The sequence below is a fragment of the Leptopilina heterotoma genome, unplaced genomic scaffold (assembly GCF_015476425.1).
Source record: "Leptopilina heterotoma isolate Lh14 unplaced genomic scaffold, ASM1547642v1 Lhet_64, whole genome shotgun sequence".
Classification (NCBI taxonomy): Eukaryota; Metazoa; Arthropoda; class Insecta; order Hymenoptera; family Figitidae; genus Leptopilina; species Leptopilina heterotoma.
In genome coordinates, this window is record NW_025111150.1 from 531780 (window position 1) to 556701 (window position 24922).

General features: G+C 22.4%; 4 protein-coding genes across 4 annotated transcripts in view; 2 read left to right on the plus strand and 2 right to left on the minus strand.

Annotated features, from left to right (window-relative positions):
- LOC122509911 overlaps positions 1-24922 on the minus strand; it is a 195987-nt gene that overhangs the window by 121769 nt on the left and 49296 nt on the right. The window contains exon 2 of the mRNA XM_043624234.1: positions 15125-15293. The gene's annotated coding sequence lies outside the window, so the exon portion shown is untranslated. The remainder of the gene's footprint in view (positions 1-15124; positions 15294-24922) is intronic.
- Positions 1262-2757, plus strand: LOC122509906 (putative gustatory receptor 28b). The gene is made up of 6 exons (XM_043624230.1): positions 1262-1383; positions 1538-1723; positions 1990-2242; positions 2344-2412; positions 2486-2575; positions 2686-2757. Exons 1-6 carry the CDS (start codon positions 1286-1288, stop codon positions 2755-2757), a joined length of 768 nt encoding a protein of 255 aa, XP_043480165.1. The 5' UTR covers positions 1262-1285.
- On the plus strand, positions 4032-14176 carry LOC122509927 (putative gustatory receptor 28b). The gene is made up of 9 exons (XM_043624257.1): positions 4032-4127; positions 7480-7573; positions 9114-9414; positions 9493-9761; positions 9994-10170; positions 12420-12672; positions 12751-12819; positions 13033-13122; positions 14063-14176. The coding sequence occupies exons 2-9, from the start codon at positions 7512-7514 to the stop codon at positions 14174-14176; spliced, it is 1335 nt and encodes a 444-aa protein (XP_043480192.1). The 5' UTR covers positions 4032-4127; positions 7480-7511.
- LOC122509902 (protein KRI1 homolog) lies at positions 18793-24897 on the minus strand. The gene is made up of 7 exons (XM_043624223.1): positions 24699-24897; positions 24381-24469; positions 23814-24200; positions 23010-23744; positions 20145-20399; positions 19908-20065; positions 18793-19767 (listed from the first exon to the last, which is right to left on the minus strand). The coding sequence occupies exons 1-7, from the start codon at positions 24808-24810 to the stop codon at positions 18930-18932; spliced, it is 2574 nt and encodes an 857-aa protein (XP_043480158.1). The 5' UTR covers positions 24811-24897; the 3' UTR covers positions 18793-18929.

Below are 24922 nucleotides of genomic sequence, written 5' to 3' on the forward strand. Positions count from 1 at the left end.
TTTAATTGACTCCAATAAATATTATTTGATTCAATTAAATATTTAATTGATAATTTGATAATAGTCAATTAATCGGTTATTTGAATGTTGAATCAAATAAATTTTTTTTTCAGTGTAGGTAATTAATTCAATATTATAATATTCAAAATATATTTTATTCAGTTTACTAAATGACTAATATTTTTATGTAATAAATAATTTCAATTTTTTATTATTTGAAAGATATGTATATCCTTCAAATAATAAAAAATCAAGAAGCAGATATAACAAGCTCTATTGTATTATCGAGTGAATAATACGTTTGTTATTGTCACTCAAACATTTGGAAATAAATAAATGAATAGCCATTATTTAATCCAGACAACTTATTTCCTCCTTTCTCTGATAAAAAGTTACACGAGGTCTTTTATAACACTTTTATGTGTTTTCTCTATATTTATGCGTGTCGTTAATTATTAATATTCCTGTAAATAAATATTAGTCTCTCTGCGCGTGTCAAAAAAATTTAACGAAATATATTTTCGAAAACTTGATATCAGTCTTTAGAAATCGGACATAGAGTGCGTACATTATATAAGAAATAAACAATGTGGAAAAAATTATTTAAAATGAAAGTGAAAGTGGAACCGAAAAATATTCAAAATGCGATATTTCCGATTATGATTTTAAATTGGTTGACAGGATTCAGTATAATGGAGTATCCTAAAAATAAACCACGACCAATTTTATCATTTATTTACGTTTCCCTCTGTATTTTTGCTTATATTTCTGCCTACTTTGTTGATTTTCATGATAACTATCAGGACAACAATAGAATACGAAAGGATATTTTTTTGTACCTCAAACATTGTAATTCTGTTATTTCACTTTGTTGCATTGTTATTGGCTGGTACAATTACAAGGTACATGGTAATTTTTTAAAAAGAAACAATTTTTTCAATTTGAATTGTTAACAATTTAGTAATTTTTGAAAATATTTTTACATAAAAGTTTTTAGTTCACTAGAACTTTCGAAATATGAGAAACTTTAGGAAATATTTTAGTTTGGTTGAACATCCTTAAATATAAATTAAAGATTAGTTTTTAGTTTTAAATTAAATTTAATTTAAAATTTTAGGCATGGAAGATTATTCTACAAAGAATAATGATACTGGATGAATACTTTGAAAGGCTGTGTATTATTCACAAATACAGGAAAATTTTTATAAACTTGTTGCGTAAAATTACTTTTTGGTTAATTCTGATTTTTACACTTGTTTCACTTAGCTTCTATTCTTTACTGCAAATGTTAGATTTGCCTCAAGTGACACAACTCGTATTGACTCTACATTATCCGATTCATGTTAATGCTGTTGTTGATTTTACATTCACGGCAATAATTAAGTGAGTATTTTATACTTGACACTTGACGAAAATTATATTTTATTTTTAAGAAAATTTTTTATTGTTCTATTACAAATGTAAGAACATTAAAGATGTAATATTAATATTATTCTTAATGCAATAGAAAAAAAATTAATACTTTTATTAAATACAGCTGCTTAGGAATGAGATTCATTGACATAAATTCACTCCTTAAGAAAATTCTACCCAATAATAGAATAACACGGAATGAAAAAACCTTGCATTCAACATACGGCAGAATATATGTTATATCGACTGTTTCAAATGTGCCATTCAAAAAATCTGAAGAAAAGAAGCTAATAAAAGTTCTAATTCTAAAGTGAGTAAAATACTGATTCTATTTCTTATGAATTCTGAAAAGTTATTGAAACAAAGTTGACTTCTGATTCAGGCAATTTAATCCGAAACAATAAAACAAAATGTTTTGAAGTTGGTTTTGATTTTCTGACGGTCCATGATTTCATCTTTATAAAACAATTAATTTATAATTATATACATAAATATTAATAAAGAAAGAACATTTTTAAAGATATAAAGAAAATTTTTAGAACATTTCGCAGTTGAAATAAAAATCATTTCTTGCAGGAGCCTTTACAAAGAATTAACAGACATTTCGGTGGAAGTAAATCGAATATATCAGATACAAATCGTAATTTTAATAGCGTCCTTCTTCACTGTTCTGACAGGATTCTATTACATTTCATTTGCAGGAATATTCTTCAAAAATATCGATTTACATGAACATTGGTCTGCTAAAGTCAATGGATTATTATGGTGCATTGCCTATTCTTACAGATTTTATGACATTACGATAACATGCTCGAGAGTTAGTTCTGAGGTGATTTTTTTCTGAATTAGAAATTTTGCAATAAATTATAATTCAATTATAATTATAAATTACATAGAAAATTAAAAATCCAAATATTGTCTTCAATGTAGGCGATGAAAACAAAAGAAATTCTATTTGAAATAAGAAATGCGACAGAAGATGAAGAATTACAATGTGAGGTAAAGTAGTTTTTAAAAAGTAAAGTAGTTTTTTAAATTAAAAATAATTTTTTCTAACTTTCTTTTATTGCAGATTGATCAATTTACCTTGCAAATAACTCAATGTCCCCTAGTTTTTACTGCCTGTGGATTATTCACTCTAGATTACAGCTTCTTTGAGAATGTACGAATTTTAATTATTCTAATTAAAATATCGTAAATTGTTAATGCAAAATTACACTAGAGAATTTAGAAAATATTATTAATTATTTTTAAAACATTACTTTTTTTCAGTTTATAGGACGAGTATTGATGTATACCGTGATACTAATACAGTTCAGTCCAGATGTACAAAACCTATTATGAATTCAGTCAACAATTTCGTATATTATTTTTAAAAATTTTGCAAAATTTATTGCAGCTTTTCCCAATGCAAAACTGCAATTTTAATTGCGAAATATATACGAAAAATCAAGATCAAAAAAAGTAATATTTCTTAAAGTCTATTGCAGTCAAAATTTATTTTGTATTTATATTTTTTTATAATTTTTATTATATTTATTTTTTTTTTATCAATTAATAGAATTTACTATTTATATTTTTATATAAAATTGAAAAATCAATTTGTGCTATAAATCATTACAAATAATTATAATTAAAATTTATATTGTATGAAAGTATTTGTACTTTGTATAAATAAATGGGCTCTGCCCGTATATTTTGAATAAATAAACAATAAATAAAAAATTAATATTGTGAAACAATTATGAAATTAATTTTTTGATTTCATTGTTGAAAATTTAAAAATATAATCAAAACTTTTTTTAAATACCTACTAATAAAATAAAAATAAATTGATAATAAAATTTTTACAAAATATTTTGTTTTATTTCATTATCAAAATATCAAAAATAAAAATTGCTATTAAATATTTATTATTTATTAAATTTTCTCTTTCTTTAGAAACTAATAAAAATGTTATAGAATTATAATTATAATTATAAAGTCGTAAATGTCGTTTATTTGAACGTACAGAACTTTAGGAACATTAAAATTTTTTCTTTTTAAAAGTAAGAAATTAAATATTTGTGAAAATGTTTTCATAAAAAATAATTTATTTATTATAATTATAATATTATTATTTTTATTTTATTTGATCGATGAAAATTGGAAAATATAATCAAAACTTTTTGTAAATAATAACAAAGTAAAAATAAATAAATAATAAAAATTCACCAAAATATATTGTGCTTTATTCCATTGTCAAAAAAAAAAAAAAATTGCTCGTAATATTTATTATTTATCAAATTATTTTTCTCTTTGTAAACTAATAGAGATTTGAAAAAAAATAGAAAATGTGTAACTTGAGATTGAAAAGGACAAATCAAGAGCAGTCAATCATTAGGGCGTGTACTATATGTGACTTTATAAAGTTTCAATGCACAGTATTGTGTATGAAATGCGTTACTGATAATTTATTCATACATGATTACACATAATAACGTGGGCAATTATGAAACTGTATGAAATATCTTACAAGACAATAAATTATTCAGTTATTTGCGACCATTATCATGGTGACCTACCATCATTATTTTAAGGATACTTAATGTTAGTTGAACTTTATTCGTTGTGAGGGAAACATTATTGTTGGAGAATGTTACACAATTTTAATGTTAAGGAATACTTTTTAACTGAATTTATATTATTAACGATAAAAGATACAAGGAGGCAAGGTAAGAGAAAATTAAAAATCTACTTTTAAAATTTTTAATTCTATTCTAATTTTAATTTTAAAATGTTCTATTCTAGTTTTAGTTCTATTCTAATTTTATTTCTAATTTTAATTTTATTTCTAATTTTAATTGTGTTTTTCTTTCGTAAGTCTCGTATAAGTTTTGTGACTGTTCCATAAAAGTGTAAAAATCAATTTTTTAACTTTACTATTCAGTTTATAAATTCTAATTACTTAAAAAGGATTGCAAATGTCATTTTCAAATAAGTTATGGGGAAAAAAATTCTCTTTTTCCCGGTTCATTATTTTCTTCAATATAGTTGTAAATTACTTTATAGTGCAGTTCATAACGTTTATTATCAACGACTTGAAAGAAAAACTATTTTTCTACGTAAATTTAAAATAAACTTTTTTTTGAAAACATTTTCACAAATTTTTTTAATCCCTTATTTTTAAAAAGAAAAATTTCTCATGTTCCTAAAGTGCTGTAAGTTCAAATGAACGACATTTATGACTTTTTAATAACTAATTAATTATATTAAATGTAATAAATTTATAAATATAATAATTTTTAAAAACTGCAAAAAATAAAGAAATTTTGCAAATATTAATATTTTCAAAAAAAAATTTTCTAAACAACTTTTGTAATTGTAAAATAATAATAATTAAAATAAATGGTCCTAAAGTTTTGAACGTTCAAATGAATAAAATTGATTTATTTCTAGGTCAAATTAAATTTCTATTACAATAATTTTGCATCACTAGAAATAAAATTCAATTTGTTAAGTTTCTAAGAGGAATTTGATTTTTTTTCTTTCATTGTAATCAGTAATTTATGAACATATTTTTAATAAAAAATATTTCGTACATTTTAAAGTTCAAAACTTGTGTATCATTAAAATAATTAAAAATAATAACAACTAAATTAACAAAATTTAAATAATTACAACTAATTTAATGAGTTTAAATTTTGAAGCTACATTTATGCTTTTTACTGTTTTCATTTTTCAAATTTATTTAATTTCCCTAAATTTTATAGTTTTTTTCATGCAATAAAAAAGTGAGTTCCTGCAATAATTAATCAATTCTACGGCTGAAGTGCAGCTTAAAAAATAAATTATTTATATACAAAAATAGGTAATATCATTTTCAACGTAATGTGTGTCAAGCATATAATATCAAAGATATCTATCTCACGCAAGCACTATTAAAAGATGAAAACTAATATGCGTAAAACTATGTATAATTCCAATAAAAAAAAAAATTAACAAATGCGCGTTTCCAAGAGTCTCTCTCTATACTCCTGAAAAATTTAAAGTAAACTGAAAATTTTTTAAGTGTTATAATAACGATCAGAGTTTCCCGTGTAGAAATGGTGGTCGGGTTCTAGTGGGGACCTCACCAGTTTACCCCATTTGAAAAAAGGCTCCAACTAGAGAAACTGGTGGGGTTCTAGTCGATTTTGTCACGCTCTAGTTGATAGGGCCCCGACTAGAAGTTCTAGTTCACTTTTACCGGTTTTAAAAATTATTATTTTTCAACTTAACTTATTTATAATTGAATTCTCCATTCATATTAACATTATTAATGATTGTTGCACACGAAAAATCTCGTGCCTATGAGGGTTCGAACCTTGGACCTTGGGGACACCAGACGGATACACATACCTCTCGGCCATGATAGGTTGGATGGACTTCCGCTTAAAGTACATCCCGTTTGGAAATTCCGCCATTTGTCCCTATCTCTAGTAGGGCTCTCGCTAGATTCTGACTAGAATCTCTAGTCGAGAAAAACTAGTCGGGTTCCAATCTAATTCTAGTTTGATGATTCTTACAAGCATTATTTATTAAAAAAGTTTGCATATTATTTGATTTATACTTAATTTTTTAATTATTTAAACAAAATCTTTTATTTATTAAGTAAATTAAAAAAGAATAAACCATAAATAAATATTAATTATGTGGATATAATTAATTTTTATTAACTAAATATTGTAATATATTATTTATTATTATATTATTTATTATTATTATTATTTATTAAAACAATTATAGTAAATATAAAAATATAAAAAGTAATGTAATAAATTAGTTATGTTTAATTTTTCAATAACGTTATAGATATAATTAATTCATAATATTTTGAATTTTAGGGAGTTATTATTCATCACTCTTATTTAACTCTGCATTCCTAATGATAGTTAATAATAATTAATTATGACATTATTGAAAAATTAAACATTACTAATTGCAGTGCTTTTTATATTTACTATAATTATTATAATTATATTATTCAATTTATTATTGTAATTATAATATTATAGCATCTTTTTAATTATTATTAAATACTTGCATTAATTGTGAAAAACATTTTAAAGTATAATTGCACATACATATCTTTTTAAAAAAAAATTATTTTTACGAATAATATTACAATATTTAGGTAATAAAAATTAGTTATACCCACATAATTAATATTTATTTATGTTTTATTCTTTTAATTTACATATTAAATAAAAGATTTTTATTTAATAAAATTGCTTTATTGGAATTTTTTGTAAAAATATTCTACAATATTTAAAATTTTGTTTAAAAAATGTTAAAAAATTAAATAATTAAATAATATGCAAAATTTTTTAATAAATAATGCTAGTAAGTTTTTCTATCTATTAATCTGAATTATTTATATCTATAGAAAGATAATTTATGTATGTCATACTTGTACACTAGTTTGTCTAGTTTGAAATCGATAAGGTCCTAGTGAGTTTTTTCCAGTCTGAATTATCTAACTAGAATTTGATTGAAGCCCGACTAGTTTTTCTAGACTAGAGATTCTAGTCAGAATCTAGCGAGGTCCCTACTAGAGATAGGGACAAATAGGGAAATTTCTACACGGGTTAGTTTTGAGTTAAAATTTTCAATTTAAAAATCTACTCCAAAAGTTAGTAAGAAATATTCTGCGTATTTTTTACAAGAGTTATTAAAAAAGAGTTAAATTCTCTCACCAATTATTTTATGATATATTATCACTTCAGTGAAGTATAAAAATTTGCAAAAAAAAAATTTTTTTTTAAATTGATGATTATAAAAAAATAAAAATTGTGAAATTCACCAAAGTAATATAATGTGTGGTGTTGACTCCGTAGGGAATTTATGAAGAAAAGTAAAATTTTAACACTGAAAAATAAATAATAATTCACAGTTTTTCTGCTGATATCAAATTGAGACAAAAAACGAATCAAAAGTTGAAAAAATAAGAACGAAAGTAAATAAAAATTATTTAAAAAATATAAAAACAAAATTAAATCAATAATTTAGTTTATTATGGTAAAAATCTAACTGCCTTTTCTACAGTGCATTAAAATAAAGTTTACCAACCTAATATAATGATTAACACAATGGAGATGGAGAAAACTAAATTTGAGATGAACGCCGACAAAAATAACAGGTATATATGTTAATTTAATTTTTTAAATATTTCATAAAATTAATAATATTATTAATAAAATTAATAATAATCTATATTAATAATCGTTGTTTTCCGGTAATCTGTTCGCAGTTCAAAGTTAATAGTTGTTAGCTTTTTTGTTTCCTAACTTTTTTAATAATTTTTCTTTTTAAATATTTTCAATTTTAAAATTAATTTGTTGAAAATCATCGAATTGTTGCAAAGAATTTTATTAAATAATTTTATAATAATAGAATTCCTTCGAAGAATTTCTTTAAATTTTTTTTTTAAAGAATGGAGTTACTTTAAAAATGTTTTAAATAATTTAATTTTCTGAACAATTTATTTCTTGTTTTAAAAAATAATTGAATTCTTTTGAAAAATTTTTATAACAAATTAAGAAAAAAATTGAATTTTTTGCTGAAATCTTTTTGAAAATAATTTAATTTTGCAAATAATTTTACTATTTACAAAAATAATTGAATTTTTTCGAAGAATTTATTAAAATTTTTAAAAATAATTGAATTCTTTTGAAATTTTTTATAACGAATTAATAAAAAAATTGAATTTTTTTTTGAAATTGTTTTAAATATAATTGAATTTTTGCAAAGAATTTTACTCTTTACAAATATAATTGAATTGTTTCGATGGATTTTAAAAGTTTTAGAAAATAATTGAATTTTTACGAAAAATATTATTAAAATTTTTTTTTAAATTGTATTCTTTTATAAAATGTTATTAAAATTGTCTTAAAAATAATTGAATTTTTGCAAAGAATGTGACTATTTATAAATATCATTGAATTTTTTCGAAGAATTTATAAAAATTTTAGAAAATAATTAAATTCTGTTGAATATTTTAAATCGAATTAAGAAAAAATAATTGAATTCTTTACTGAAATTTTTTAGAAAATAATTGAATTCTTTGGAAAAATTTTATAACGAATTAGAAAAAAAATTGAATTCTTTCGTGAAATTTGTTTGAAAATAATTGAATTTTTGCAAAAAATTTTACCATTTAAAAAAATAATTGAATTGTTTCGAAGGATTTAATTAAAATTTTAGAAAATAATTGTATTCATTCGTGAATTGTTATTAAAATTTTATTTAAAAATAATTTAATTTTGGCAAAGAATTTTACTATTTATAAATATAATTGAATTGTTTCGATGGATTTTAAAAATTTTAGAAAATAATTGAATTTTTTCGAAAAATTTTGCCATTTAAAAAAATAATTGAATTGTTTCGATGGATTTAATTAAAATTTTAGAAAATAATTTTATTCATTCGTGAATTGTTATTAAAATTTTATTTAGGTAAAAATAATTGAATTTTGGCAAAAAATCTTACTATTTTTAAAAAATAATTTGAATTTATATTTGAAAATAAAAAATTTTTTAATTTGCATAATAATAATAATAAATTGAAAATTACGTTATGCGAGCTAGTATTATTAATAAAAAATTTAATAATAATATTATTAATACCTATAATTAATAATATTAATATTCATGAATATTAAATACAAATAAACTTAATAGAATGATGACGCAAACAAAAAGCATAAAGGATATCATAAAACCACTGCAAATAGTAAGTTGGAGCTTGGGAAGTGGAATTATAGAAATTCCAATGGGAACACCACGTTTCTTCATAACGATTCTCTATGCAATAATTTTATTATCGATTTATGGAGTATCTTTATTTTACACAGTAAATTATGAAGACAAAATGTACTTGAAACGATTAAATAATACAGGGAGATTTTTGACTAAAATTGTAACACTCGGAAATGGTTGTCTCGGTTTGATTGCAATTATTTTAGCCTGGAATCGAAGAAAGGTATTTAAAAAATTGATAATTTTTCCCTAAATATTGAATTATTAATTTCAAGTTTATTAAAATTTCTCAACAATTTAGGGATTGAAAATCTGCATTCAAAAGATCGAAAGAGTTGACGATCTTCTACAAAAGATTGGAATATCGAAGGACTATGATAAAACGATAAAACAGGAATTGGGAAGAGTATGCGCGATTTACATCATTGTTATCATTGTAATTGTCATAAATTCTGCTTCTATGGTTGACGGCGATACTCCAAAGAATGTAAAAGCTGCAATGATTATTGCCGTTCACTATCCACTGGCTTTAATTTTTGTCGCAGACAGTGTGTTTCTAGTTATAGTCAGGTAACAAATATTTTAGCCTCAACTAACATTTTTTTTAACTCAATTCTCTAAATTAAAAAATTCTTTCTTTATTTTTGAAATTTAAATTTAATTTCAAGAATTGCTTCCTCGTAGAGGAAGTATTTATTTTATGTAATTTAAAATGAATTTAAAGAATTTTTATTTTAGTTTTAAGAAGATGAGTTTTTAGAGTTTTAAGAAATTTTTTCAACATTTTTCAAAAACTTTATAGAAGTATGAGAAGAAAATTTTCGAGACTAAATTCTTTACTAAAAAGTATGTCATCAGCAAGTCCTCTGTCTCCTCAGTATATGAAATTACTCTACCAAAATACCAGTCTTGTAAAGAGTAATAATTCTGTACTGAATAAGAAAACTAATGATGACGCGCATTTGATGAAGGCAGCAAAGTAAGTACCAAACATTAATATTTTTCAGGCTTCGTACTCGATAATTAATTTTAAAAAAGTAGCTTTAAGACAGAAAAAAGTAGTAAAAAAGTAGCTATCGAAAAATTAAACTTGACGACTCAATTTTTTTTATAATTTCTTAATTACATTCAAAAATAGAATAATTTTTTAAAATAAATATTTAAATACCTAGATTTATTTTGTCTACAGGAATTAAAATATTTCAAATGATTTCAATGTAACGCATTGTTGAAATTTAACTATTTCTAAAAATTAAAAAAGCAATTTTTTCAAAATTCAATCATTTTTTTGTTGAAAATAAAAAATAAAATTATTCAAAACTTTAATTACTTTTTTGTAATTCAATTCTAAATCAATTCTTATTATAAAGTTCTACGAGAATTCAATTATTTAAATACAAAAATAAATAATTTATTGAAAAATTGAATATTTCTTAAAATTGAATTCTCATAAAGAATTTTATCAACATTTTTAAAAATAATTTAATTTTTACGAAGAATTGCATTCAAATTTTTTACAATAATGAAATTCATGTAATTAAAAATGAATTAAAAATAATGATTACACTCTAAGAAATAAATGATATCAAATTTTTTTAAATAATTAAATTTTTTCAAAGAATTTTATTCAAATTTTTAGGAGAATAATTGCGTTTTTAGCGAAAATAATTTAAAATTATATTAAAAATAATTGGAATTCTCTATGAGTTTATTATTTAGGAAAATAATTGAATTTTTGTCACCGAACTTTAATAAAGTTTTTTAAATAATTACATTCTTGAAAAGAATTTTTTTAAAAAATCCTTATAAAAAAATAATTTTTTTCAAAAAATTTTATGAAAATTGTGTTTTAAATAATTGAATTTCTTTGAAAATTGTATATTATTTATGAAAATAATTGAATTCTTACAAAAAATTTTATTAAAATTAAACCTATTGAGAATAATTCAATTATAAAGATTTTTATTAAAAATTTTTTAAAGAATTAAATTTTTTGCAAAACAATTTTATTCAAAGTTTCAAAAAATAATTTAACTGAGAAGAATTTTATTATTTTAAAAAATAATTGAATTCTTGTGAAGAATTTTACAAAAATTTCTAAAAATAATTGAATTTCTGCGAATAATATTATTATCAGTCAAGATAATTGTTTTTTTTTCAAAGAATTTCTTTAAAATTTTTGAAAATAATTAAATTCCTTCAAGAAATATAATTGAAAATGAATTTGAAAATAATGATTAAGTTCTAATAAACAAAGTATATCAAAATCATTTTAAAATTTAAATAATTGTATTTTTCGCAGAATTCATTTAAAATTGTATTTAAAATAATTGAAATCCTGCGATGAGTTTTAAAATTTTTAAAAATAATTGAATTTCTTTGAAAATTGTATATTATTTATGAAAATAATTGAATTCTTACAAAAGATTTTATTAAAATTATACCTATTGAGAATAATTCAATTATTATAAAGAATTTCACTAAAATTTTTTAAAAGAATTGAATTTTTTACAAAACAATTTTATTAAAAGTTTTAAAAAATAATTGAATTCTTGTGAAGTTTATTAATTTTTTTTTAAATAATTGAATTCTTGTAAAGAATTTTATAAAAATTTCTGAAAATAATTGAATTTCTGCGAATATTTTTATTATCAGTGAAAATAATTGAATTTTTTCAAAGAATTTCATTAAAATTTTTGTAAATAATTAAATTCTTCAATCCTGGGATGAGTTTTAAAATTTATAAAAATAATTGAATTCTTGCAACGATTATTATTAAAAAAGTTTTAAAATAATTGAATTCCTGTGAAAATTTTTTTTTATGAAAAAAATTGAATTTTTGCGAAGAATTTTATAAACATTTTTTTTAAATTCTTCAATTCTTTTGGAAAATTTTTTATTAAAATAGTAGATATTAAAAATCATTGAAATATGAAAAATTTGTGAAAATAATTGAATCGTTTTAAAAAATTTTATTAAAATTTTTTGAATTTTTTCCAATAATTTTATTAAGGTTTTATAAAATAAAAAAAAGTTTCCAAATAGTAGCAAATCGTAAAATTACAAAAGTAGTATAAATAGTAGGTTTGAGTAGATGAGTGCGAGGCCTGACTTTTTTATATTATAACAAAAAAAGCTTGATTATTGTAATTTTTTCCTGCTATTTATTATTTATATTAAAATTTTTATTAATATATTAATCTTTCATTAAATATTTTCTCTATCAAGACAGATTCATTTGAATTTAGTGAAAACTTCTCGACGTGTGAATGAAACGTTCGGCCTGCAAATACTTTTGTCGATGGCACTGTCTTTAGTTTTTATAACCGGACTGTTGTACTTTTCTTACTCAATTCTGTACAGTCCACAATTGGACCAGAAGGAGAAAACACCAGCATTAATTTCTTCGGGTTGCTGGTTATTTCTCTATGTGATGAAAATTTTATTTATCAATCACATTTGCGACAGGACAAGTGGAGAGGTATGTATTATTTTTGGTTCTCTTTCAGCAAAAAAGTAAAATAATTATCTTATTAATAAATTTCTATTTCTCTTATAGGCTCTACTAACAGGAAACATAATTTGTGAATTACACGAGCCAATGACAAGTAAAGAATTTCGATCAGAGGTAATTTTTTCGTAACTTATTAATATTTTTTTCCTCCTATTGATACAAATTTTACTTTCGTATTAAAATAATTTAATAAATTGAATATTCAAATTTTGCTAATCAATTAATTTATACTTTGAATTTAAAACATAATTAGATTTATATTAATTAATTAATATTTTAAATTTAAGTTTATAATAATAAAAATAATGAAATCGAAACTTATTGCAGATTCGACAATTTGTTTTGCAATTAATTCAGAATCCGTTGAAATTCACAGCATATGAGTTCGTAACTTTGGACTACACTTTTATTCAAGGCGTAAGAAAATTCACGATTCAAGTGTCTTTAACAAAAAATTGTATTTATAAAATTATTCAATATCAGGGTTGCCACAGGTCAGGGAAATCAGGGAAATCAGGGAAAAATCAGAGAATTTTATTAAAAATACTGGAAAAAATTAAATGTTTAGAATTTATAAGAATATTGTCAATTTTTGTGTCTGACTCATAAATTATGAAATTACCATGAATTCTAGAAAAAACATTAAATTTTTTCTATCTCTGACAATAATTTATTTTAACGCAATCTTAATAAATATTAAAATTCTTCCCAGAAATTCAATTATTTTCAAAATTTTTAAAAAGTTCTCAACTTTATTCTCAATTTTAATAAAATTCATTATTATAAAATTCAGTTATTTGCATAAATAACAATATTCATCACAAGAATTCAATTATTTTGAAAATTAATAAAATTCTTCGTGGAAATTCATTTACTTTCAAAAAATCATCAAAAATTGTCGTCAACATTTCAATTATCTTTAGAAATAAACTTTAATTATAAATAAATATGAAGAAATCGATTACTCCGAGTCAAAGACTCGGAGTGATTAATTTCATGTTTTACAATAATATTTTTATCAGTTATTGAATTTCAAAATGTTTGAATTTGAAATTTTTAAAAATCATAATTCTTAGGAAAAAATAATAAAAATATTTTAAAAAAAAATTTTTTTTTAATTTATTGGTGTTTTTGAATAATTTTACAATTAAGGAAATTCGTACATAAATGTAATAGAACATTTTTTTGAGTTTCTAATAATTTTTAGAGTGAATCAGAATATTCTTTAGGGTCAGGGAAAAAGTCAAAATCAGTCAGGAAAAATTCTGGAAATCAGGGAAAAGTCAGGGAAAAACAAAATTAAATTTTTGTCGCAACCCTGAATATAGAGAAACTAAAAAAAAATCTTTTTTTCTAGGTTGTTGGATCGATAACGACATACTTGGTGATTTTAATTCAATTAAGTACCGACATAGGAGGCAATAATAAAAACAATGCAACTTTAGCTGATTCAATGAACAAAACTGTTTAAAATCAGTCAAAGAACATTTCGTTGTAAAACAAACAAAACCAATGAAATAAAATTATAAGCTTGCTAGCACAATTATTTTCGAGGTTTTTAACTCCATGTTTTATATTTTGGAAAAAAGTTGTCGAAATTTATACAAAAAGTAAGGTAATCGAAATTTATATCTCAAGTTAAAAATATGTCCTTAAAGTTACGAACAATCAGATGAACGACGATGTTTCATTTTTTCTTTAAATTTGATTTTTCTTGCAAAATATTGTTTTTTTTAATTTGAACATTAAGTTTTAAAAATTAATTTTTTTTTAATTAACACAATAAATGTTCTACTACAATATTTTTCTTTTAGTTTGGTAAATTTTACAACGTGTTTATAACCAATGATCTATAGAAGAAAAAATATTTTCCGAATCAAATTTTCATTAAATTTTGTATGAAAGAATTTTTAATAAAATTTCAATGATCTACCATTTAAAAAAACATTTTCGAAAAGCAAGAAGTTTATTAATTTTCCTTGTGAAGAATATAAATTTTATTTAATTTTTGATCATAAACGTGAACTTTTTACACAAATTTTGTTTTCAGTTTAACAATTTTCAAAAACTTTGGAGGTTAAGAAAATATTTCGTTCATTTGAACGTTAAAAAATTTAATTTTAGTGAAGTTCACAACGTTTAGAATCAACGATTTAGAAGAAAAAATATTTTGTCAACCAAATTTTTACTTGAAAAATTTGTAAAAAAGTTTTTTTGATCAACTATTTTAAACAGAAAAATTTTTTAATGAAGAAATGTAAATGAAATAAATCCACAACAAACATAACCTATAATTCGTTCTTTCTTCAGTTGCTTCAGATCGAGTCAAATTTTGTTTTTAAAGCAAAAAGAAAGAAATTTATGTACATAACAACTATGGAAAATTTATAGAAACAAAATTGAGTCAAATTGTACTCACCTTTACAGTTGCAGCTGCATCCCTGAAGTGCTTTTTCGCCAATTACATCTTTGGATCTTCTTGAACACTGAATTAGCTTTTACACTGACACTGATCGTTGGCTCTTTGCACATTGGAGGCGTCACACTGTGAAATTCGGTAATTGCCATGTAATCGCCAATCTCCCCTCCTGCACAAAAAATTTATACATATGGATCATTAAAAAACTGTAAATAAAGAATAATTTTTCAAATAAAAAAATCAAGTAATAAATAAAAATATCAACATCAAGCTACAAAAACGAAACAAGTGAAAAAAAATTTTTAAATTCTTTTTTTCTCAATCCTTTTATTCTTGTTTCCTCAAATTTCCTTGTCTAAAATTGCAAGAATATATATAGAATGCAAAATTAACATTTTCGAACAATTGTCTAATGTAAAAAAACGATAGAAGTCGATTTTTTGGGAAAATGCAATTGGAAAGGGATTATATTAATTGGGAATTAGAGGCGTGAGCGGTAGTAAACGTTGGCACCACCTGCTACTGGATGCTTCAGTTGTAAGGGGATTGATTTATTGTACCCTGGGGGATGGAAACCCCCTTTATTCGTTCATGGAATATCTCTTCTTATTGTCCTGTTGATAGTATGACCAGCATTTTCGAATCACAGTTACACATCCCAACACGAATCGAATCGAATACATTTTTAAAATGGTTTACCAAAAAATTTTCAAGAACTGTTAGACAATATAATTTATACTTGAAAGGACCGTAAAAATAAACCTTATACCATTCCCTATATTCACCGCAAAAAATAAATTGTTCCCTCTAAACCTAAATTAGTAAAATTCTACTGAAAAATAGAGTAAAATTTTCCTTCTCGAAGAAATTTAGGAAAATTATGAAAAATAATAATTGATTTAGAGATTAAGTTTAGTTTAAACTTTAAAATTGTAGAAAATAATTGAATTTCGGTAAAATAACCTTATAATAACTTAATAAATTCAAACAAATTTTTTCTCAATCAGCAACGAATGCCAGCTAGGAAAAATTGTTCTTTTTACTAATTTTTAAAGGTAAAAGTTGTTAGGTAAAACAAATTTTGAAGTTCTTAGACAAACATTTCTGAATTTTGATAAATCTATTTGAGCAAAAAAAAAAAAAAATGAATTACGATTTATTTAAATTTGACGTACTAAAATATGATAAACGACGTTTGAGGATTACTAGGATAACTGGGTGATTGTTTGTTTTTCTATAATTTCTGTTTTGTAATCCACCCCGTATGTTACGAGCCACCCTTCAAAATATACTCCCTCAACGCTATTTATGTTTTCCTGTGTTAATATAAAAACAAAGTTCTCAATCTTAACTTTAGAAAACTATGGGCCATTTATTTTTCCTTCATATACTCAAAAAATAATCAAATCGGATTTTTTAATTTATGTTAAAAAATTCCAATAACCTAATCTGAAACAAAAGAAAAAATTTTTAATTTTATTTTAATTTTGTGATGTTCCCAGGAATTAGTAAAATTAGTACAAACTTTTTAACGAAATATTTTAATAATGGACTATTAAAGTATTTAATATGATTTATTATGATTTCCATGGATTTCTCATCAAAATTTCAATTATTTTTAAAAATAATTAAATTCTTCTCTGAAATTCAATAATTTTCAAAAAAATGTTCCCCAGTTCAACGATTTTCAATGTCTACTATTTTCATAAAATTTTCCAAAAGAAATCAATTATTTAAAAAAAAAATTAATAAAATTCTACACAAACTTTTAATTACTTTCAAAAAATAATAAAAATTTCTCAGGAATTTCATTATTTACCATTTTTTTAAATAAATTTTTCGCCATTCTTCAATTATTTTCATAAATAATAAAATTTTTACTGGGATTCAATTATTTTCGTAAATAATAAAATTCTTTTTAGGAATTCAACTATTTTCATAAATAATAAAACTCATTATAGAATTTCAATTATTTTTAATACAATTTTAATCGAATTCTTTGAAAAAATTATTAAAAATTAAAAATTTAATTAAAATTTATCAGAAGAATTCAGTTATTTAAAAATTTATAGATTAAATTCTTTATGAGAATTCAATTTTAAGAAACATGCAATTATTCAATAAATTGTTATTTTTGTATTTAAATAATTCAATTCTAGTAGAATTTACTCATGAACATTGATTTAAAAATGGATTTTAATTAAAATTTTAGATTATAATTAAATTTTAAAAGTATTAAAGCGTAAATTTTTAGAAATAAGAATAATTGAATTTTGAAATGGTTTTAGATTAAATTCTTTGAAAATTTAAATTTTCATATTTTTAACTAGAAATTCTGTGAAATTATTTTTTTGAGAAAGTTTAATTGCGGATTTTTTTTTAATTATTTCAAGTTTATATTTTCTAATACATATTTAATTGAAGAATTTACGAATAATTAAAATTTGGTAAAATTGAATGGTAAACAAATGAATTTGAAAATTCTCAAAGAACTTTTTCAAAAATTATTAAAAATAAATCCTTATAGAGAAGAATTTTAGTTTAAAACACAAAAAAAATTTAATTTTGGGAAGTTACAAATTATTGCAGAAATTCAATTATTTTCAAGAGTAATAATATTCTTCGTAAAAATTAAATATTGTTCAAAATTAATAGAATTCTTCTTAGCGATTCAATTATTTTCACAAATAATAAAACTCATCACAGAGTTTCAATTATTTTTAATACAATTTTAATCAAATTTCTCGAAAAATTTAATTATTCTTCAAAATTTTCATAAAATTCGTCGATAGAATTCAAATATTTAAAAATTTGTTTGCTAAAATTCTATAGTAGAATTGAATTTGAAGAAACATTGAATTATTCAATAAATTATTTATTTTTGAATTTAAATAATTGAATTCAAGTAGAATTTTCTTATAAAAATTGATTTAAAGATGGATTTCAGTTAAAATTTTAGATAATAATTATAAATATTAAAAGCAATATAGCGTGAATTTTAAAAATAATTAAATTTTGAAATTAATTTTTTTGAAAAAGTTTAATTCAATTTTTTAAAATATTATTTTGAGTTTTTATTTTCTAATATTTATTTAATTGAAGAATTTACGAGTATAATTGAAATTTTGTAAAATTGAATATTGTTAAACAAATAGATTTTAAAATTGTCAAAGAACTTTTTCGAAAATTATTCAAAATAATCGATTTAAAGTAGAATTTTAGTTAAAAATTCTTGTAAATAATAATTTAATTGTAAATGATTTTATCACTCGGTCATCTTTTATTATTATAAAACATGAAGAAATCGGTTGATTGACTGGTTATATTTTTATAATTTTTGTACATGGTCCAAAATTTTTTATTTTTTGTCCTGAAAATAATTAAACTCTTTTGCTGAATATTAAAATTTTTGGAAATAATTGATTGTTTTCTAAGATTTTATTATAATTGTTTTTAAATAATTGAATTTTTCCGAGGAATTTTGAATTCTTACTTAGAATTTTCTTAAAATTTTTATGAATAATTGAACTCTTTCGAGAAAAACTTTATTAAAATTGTATTTTAAATACTTGAATTCCTACGAAGAATTTTATTATTTAGAAAAATAATTTAATTCTTTAATATGGAATCCGAAATTTTTTAAAGATTAATATTAATAATTGACAATATAATAGAAAGTATCATTTATTCGTATAAAGAAACATTTAAACTATTTTTTTAACAAATTCATTATATTCAAACAATTGTACAATTAATGACAATAATGATTTACAATAACGATATTCATTCATCAGAATCACGGCTTTTAAGAAATTGTATTCTTGTTTCCGTATTTTAAACGATTTTTAAATTTCTTTGGATTTGTTCCAAAAGCTCTCAATCGATCGGCACTCAATTCATTTAAGGGATTTTCAATAGATTCCTTCTTTTGTAATTTATTCTTTAACTTCAAGTATTTTTGTTTCTTCTCCAATTTCCTCTTTCTGTTTTCTTTCTTTCTCATTATTTTTTTATATTTTTCCGATTTGTTGTCTTCGTTATTATTGTCAGTTATTTCCTCTTTTACCTCACTAACTGAAATATTATTTTGATTCTTCTCTTTCTTTTTCTTTTTTACATTTTCTGTCTGCTTTGCAGTCTCGTTACTATCTGCTTCACTAACTCCACTTTGTACACTACTATTCAAAGTTTTATTTTTATTTTTCATTTTCTTCTTTTTATTCTGAACTTGAGTGTTATTTACAATTTCTTTACTTTCTGATTCGACTATTGTTTCAGATTTTGAGTCATAAGAAATTTCTTGTTGAGCGGCTTTTTTCTTTTTCTTACTAGGTACTACTTTTTCTACTTGATTATTTATTACTTCTGGTGTCTCACTTGATTTATTTTGATTTTGTTTAATTTTCTTAGGAGCTGTGTTGTCTTCAGTTTTCTCAGTAAAAACATCACTGTGTTTGCGTTTTTCAGATTTCGTTGACACTGGTTTTGAAGTTTGAAGTTTATTTTGTTTATCCGCAGACGTAGAAGGCTCGGGGAGATTCGAAACATTTTCAGTTGCCTTTCCTTTCTTCTTTTTTCTTCTTTTCTTTTTAGACTGCTCTGTCGGAATAGTAGCTTCCTGCTCTTCATTTTCCTCCTCAGGACTAAAAAAATGAAATCGAGTTTAAATTTATAATATATTTAAACTTTTTTCTAAATATATTTAATTTATAATAAAACCGAGTTTAAAATTTACTGTCTGTCAATTTTTGGTTAAAAAATTTAGTGACAAACATTTATTTACCTGTACACGCTTTTTAATATTTTCTTCTTAAGAGCTTCGTTTTTAGCTTTCTGTTGAAATTTAAATATTTCGTTCTTTTCAGTTTCTTCCGATTTAAACTCCAGGGCTTTTTTCAAAGAACACCATTTGTTAAGTTCCTTATCATCGGCTAATAGAATCTACAAAAGAGAATTTTTCAGAATGAAAAATAGTTTTTAAAATCAAACTTTAGTTTTTTAAAAGAAAAAAATATTTTACCTCTTCTATCGTTAGGCCATAATTATTGGGAATTGATTTCCTGAGTTTAAATCTACACGGAATGTCGCCAATCATATCTTCGTAGTCTAAAGCGTAGTAGCGATCAATGTACTCCTGATATGACGAATGAACTTCAGGATCAAATTTCGGTTTCTCTTTTGGAAGTTCAATATTTTTATTACGTCCCTTTTTCTTCTTTTTCGAGTCTACCTTTTTTGTCTTAGCATCTGCTGTTGGATCATAATCAGCATCCATCTGAAACATAATTAGAAAAATTTCAATTAAAACTCACTATTTGAAATGAAAAATTATTCGAGAAAAGCAATTCACAAGTTCCAAAGTTCTGAAAGTTCAAATGAGCGAAATTGATTTATTTCTTCTTCAAATTCAAATTTTATTGCAATAATTCTGTCTTCAACTATAAAAAAAATATTAAATTTAATTTTTCAATTTTTATTACAATCAAAAATAAAAATATCTTCTTTATTCAGGGCTCGAACCAGTAAAAGTATTTAAAAATACAGACTTTACAGACCAAAAACGAAAAATTAGGGACCAATTACTGACAAAAATATAATCAGTCCGAGTCCAATAATTGAAAATTTTACTTAAAACTATAAATTAAATTTTTGCATAACTATAAAACATGAAGATGATCGATTTCTTCATATTTTATAATAATTAAAAATGGCAAATTGATAAAATTTCAACTGAAACTCATTTTTAAATCAATTTTTATTAGAACATTCTACTAGAATTCAATTATTTAAATATAAAAATAAATAATTTATTGAATAATTCATTGTTTCTTAAAATTCAATTTTCATAAAAAAATTTATCAACAAATTATTAAATAATTGAATTCTTTCTACGATTTTTAATTAAATTTTCCTAGAAATGCGATTAAAATTGTTTCAAAAATAATTGAAATTCTGCGATGAGTTTTATGATTTATAAAAGTAATTGAATTCTTAAGAAAAATTTATTATTTTTTAACATAATTAAATTTCTGCGAAGCATTTTATTACTCTTGAAAATAATTTAATTTTTGTAATCATATGTAATTTCTCCAAAATAAAATTTTTTTAGTGTTTTTAACTGAAATTTATTTTTAAATCAATTTTTATTAGAATTCAATCATTTCAATACAAAAAAATAATTTATTGAATATTTTAATGTTTCTTAAAATTGAATTATAAAGAATTTAATCAACAAATTTTTAAATAAAAGAATTCTTTTGATGAATTTTAATAAAATTTTTAAGAATAATTACATTCTTCGCGGAATTTGATTAAAATTTTATTAAAAATAAAGAATTGAAATTCTGCAATGAGTTTTATTATTTATGAAAATAATTTAATTATTGTGAAGAAATTTATTTACAAAAATTTGTAAATAATTGAATTTCTGTGAAATTTTTATTATTTTATGAAAATAATTAAATAATGTTTGCGTAGAATTTTAATAAATTTTTTTTAAATAATTGAATTCTTTTGGAAAATTTTATTAAAATAGTAGATATTGAAAAGCATTGAATTAAGGAAAATTTTTGAAAAAATTGAAATTTTTCTAAGAATTTTATTAAAATTTTTGAAAATAATTGAATTTTGGAGAAGTTTTTTTAATTCGATTATTCGGAAATTCTTCAATTACATATATTGTAGAAAATTAGAAATTTAAATAATTTTAAAAAAAAATTCAATTAAACTTTAAAAAAAAAAATTAATTCTACAGAATTGTTGGTTAAAAGTATGAAAAATTCCAATTTTCCTAAAATTTGAATTTGCAAACATTTCAAAAAATTCAATTATTGCTAAAAATTCACGCAATAATACTTTTAATATTATTCAATTATTATCTCAAATTGTAACTGAAATTCATTTTTAAATCAATTTTTATTACCAAAATTCTACGAGAATACAAAGAAGTCTATTAAAATTATTGAAAATAATTGAATTTCTGTGAAGAATTTTATGAAAATTTTTAAAAATAATTTAATTTCTGCTAAAAATGTTGTTATTTATTAAAAGAATTGAATTTTTGGGAAGAATTCTGTTATTTATGAAAAGATAATTGAATTCTTTCCAAGAACTTTATTTGAAAGTTTTGAAAATAATTGAATTTTTGCGAAGAATTTTGATATTTATAATGATAATTGAATTCTTGACAAGAATTGTATTTCAATTTTTAAAAATAATTAGATCTTCTTCGAAGAATTTTGTAAAAAAAATTTTACCTATATTAAGAATGTTGATCTATATGAAAATATTTGAATTCTTACGAAGAATTTTGTTATTTATAAAAATAATTGAATTCTTGTCAAGAACTTTATTAAAAGTTTTGAAAATAATAGAATTTTTGCGAAGAATTTTATGTTAATTTTTGAAAATAATTGAATGCCTGCTAAAAAATTTGTTATTTTTGAAAATAATTAAATTTTTGCGAAGAATTTTATGATAATTTTTTAAAATAATTGAATTTTTGCGAAAATAATGAAAAGCTTAGAAAATAATTAAATTTTTGCAAAGAATTTTATTATTTATATAAAGATAATTAGAATTTTGACGAGAATTTAGAAAATTTTTGGAAAATAATTGAATTTCTGCGAAGAGTTTTATTACTTTTGAAAATAATTAAATTTCTGCAATTTTTGTAACTTTTTCAAAATTTCCAAAATTATGTCGTACAATTTACGAACTTTTCATTCTTTTTCAATCAAATTACGGACTATACGGACCTTTTTTTAAAAAAACTGACTTTTACGGTCTTGAAGCAAATTTACGGACCTAGTTCGAGCCGTGCTTTATTTGAACGCTCAAAACTTGTGAATCATTTCACGAAAAAAGAAAAGAAGACTTTACTTACGATGAAATTTTCATCCTCACAATTAGGCCCCTCATCATGATAATCACCTTCCTCTTCAAAATTTTCTCCATAATTATCAAAATCATTTATTTCTTCATCAATTTCCGGAAATTGAGGTTTCATATCATCCTCAGCAACAGTATAGAAATCATCATCAAACATTTTCTTCATTTTTTGGTCATACTCATTCGGATCGAAATCACCTTCTAAATCTTCCATTTTTATACCAAAATCCTCATTTCCCGTGATTTCTTTCAACTTTTCTAGCTTTTCCTCAATTTCCTTTCGTTTCAGCGCTTTAAGTTCCTTAAGTTCCTCCTTTTTCCGCAGTTTCTCATCGTCCTTTCGTTTCTTCAGCTCGGCACGTTTTTCCGATCGCCGTGTATCTTTTTTTCTCATCGAATTTTCCAATGTTCGAGGATACCTCTTAATAAAATCCTGATCCGGTTCTTCGAATCGAAAATTATACTTGTACTCAAATTCCTCCTGACGCTCAATATTCTGCTCATCTTCTGAAAGATTTTCATCACTGTCATGTAATATATGATCGTAATCGCGATCAAAATCTGATGAACTTTTATCCTGGTATTTTTTATCTAAAATATAATCGCGCAGGAATTTTTCACCTGCATCCAAATTTGGATTTGCCCAAAAGTCTCGAATTGGTTTCAGTACTTCGTCTTGGGGATCGACATCAACTTCTTGCCCTTTGAGCCATTTTTTCCGTTTTTCTTCCTGGAGAATAATTTTTGAATAATTAGTTAATTAATTAATGATTGTAGAATATAATTTATAGTTAAATACCTTTAAAATTTGTTCTTCGGTTTTTTCTTTAACAACCAGTAAGTTTTCATCTTCTTCGTCATCTTCTACAGCAGCTTTGAAACTGTTTTTTATTTCATTTTGCTCTTGAACGTATGTGAGACGATTTCCATGTTGCTCTTTAGGTTTGCTTTCATCTTCACTGTCACTATATTTACCTCCTCTTTCAAGAATAATTTTACGCTCAAAATCTCTTAATGTTACTGCTTTTTCTTTCTTTGCTTTCTTCTTCCTATTTTCTTTACCTTCCTCAAGATCCTCTTTAGTGTTATTAAAAAATGATATTTTTTCATCGTGAATCTTTGGATCTTCACTTTTCAAATAAGCCAGTACTTTGAAGAAGTCGTTTTCAAATTTTTCCGACACTTCCTGAAAATAGAATACTTTTTAAGAAATATACAATTTTTATTTAAAATATAAATATTAATCTTCCTATTTTTATATAATTTTGTAACAAATTGTTTCGTTCTCATTGAGAAATACACTTATTGAAACATTTTTTTCGTTGATGGACTTTGTCTAAAATATAAATCTTTGAATATAACTTACAACTTCGTCGTCGTCTTCAGAAGTATCGCTCGAGGAATTATCACTCAAATTATCCAGATTACATGCTTCTTCGCCATAACGCTGTTTTACTAATCAAAAATTCAATTTATCAGAAGAAAATTACTTTTCCATTGCTTTAAGGTTATGTTTCTCAATGTATACAAAATGTATTTTCTACTGGCCACGTTAATCAATAACTAAAGTGACTATTTTCTTCACATATTTTATTCATTATTTAACAAAATTATTATTTATAAAAAATAACTTTTATAAATCGTAAATCACGGAAAATAAACATTGACATTTGCAAATACTTACATTTGTGCAATTCCTCTTTCTGTCGCCACTGATTGTAATTCTTCGCATATTCATTATTTATTTTAAATTCCGGATTCGAATCCGAATTTTCATCCTCTGATTGAGGTGGCATTCTTGTTTTTCAAACAAAAATAATGCCTAATAAAAACAGAAGCACGTTTCACTTGTCGCACTTGTCACTATATAGTAGAACCTAACCTCAAATATTATAAACAACAATGCGC

What these genes read in the sequence shown, in the direction of transcription:
- LOC122509906 (XM_043624230.1), top strand. Translation starts at nt 1,286, where the DNA reads ATGTTAGATTTGCCTCAAGTGACACAACTCGTATTGACTCTACATTAT. An exon ending in ATAAAAGTTCTAATTCTAAA is followed by an intron (nt 1,724 to 1,989) that starts GTGAGTAAAATA and finishes CATTTCTTGCAG; the next exon opens with GAGCCTTTACAAAGAATTAA. An exon ending in ATTACAGCTTCTTTGAGAAT is followed by an intron (nt 2,576 to 2,685) that starts GTACGAATTTTA and finishes ACTTTTTTTCAG; the next exon opens with TTTATAGGACGAGTATTGAT.
- LOC122509902 (XM_043624223.1), bottom strand. Translation starts at nt 24,810, where the DNA reads ATGCCACCTCAATCAGAGGATGAAAATTCGGATTCGAATCCGGAATTT. An exon ending in CCGAAGAACAAATTTTAAAG is followed by an intron (nt 23,745 to 23,813) that starts GTATTTAACTAT and finishes ATTATTCTCCAG; the next exon opens with GAAGAAAAACGGAAAAAATG. An exon ending in GTGAGGATGAAAATTTCATC is followed by an intron (nt 20,400 to 23,009) that starts GTAAGTAAAGTC and finishes ATTATGTTTCAG; the next exon opens with ATGGATGCTGATTATGATCC.
- LOC122509927 (XM_043624257.1), top strand. Translation starts at nt 7,512, where the DNA reads ATGATTAACACAATGGAGATGGAGAAAACTAAATTTGAGATGAACGCC. An exon ending in TAGCCTGGAATCGAAGAAAG is followed by an intron (nt 9,415 to 9,492) that starts GTATTTAAAAAA and finishes TCAACAATTTAG; the next exon opens with GGATTGAAAATCTGCATTCA. An exon ending in CATTTGATGAAGGCAGCAAA is followed by an intron (nt 10,171 to 12,419) that starts GTAAGTACCAAA and finishes TTCTCTATCAAG; the next exon opens with ACAGATTCATTTGAATTTAG.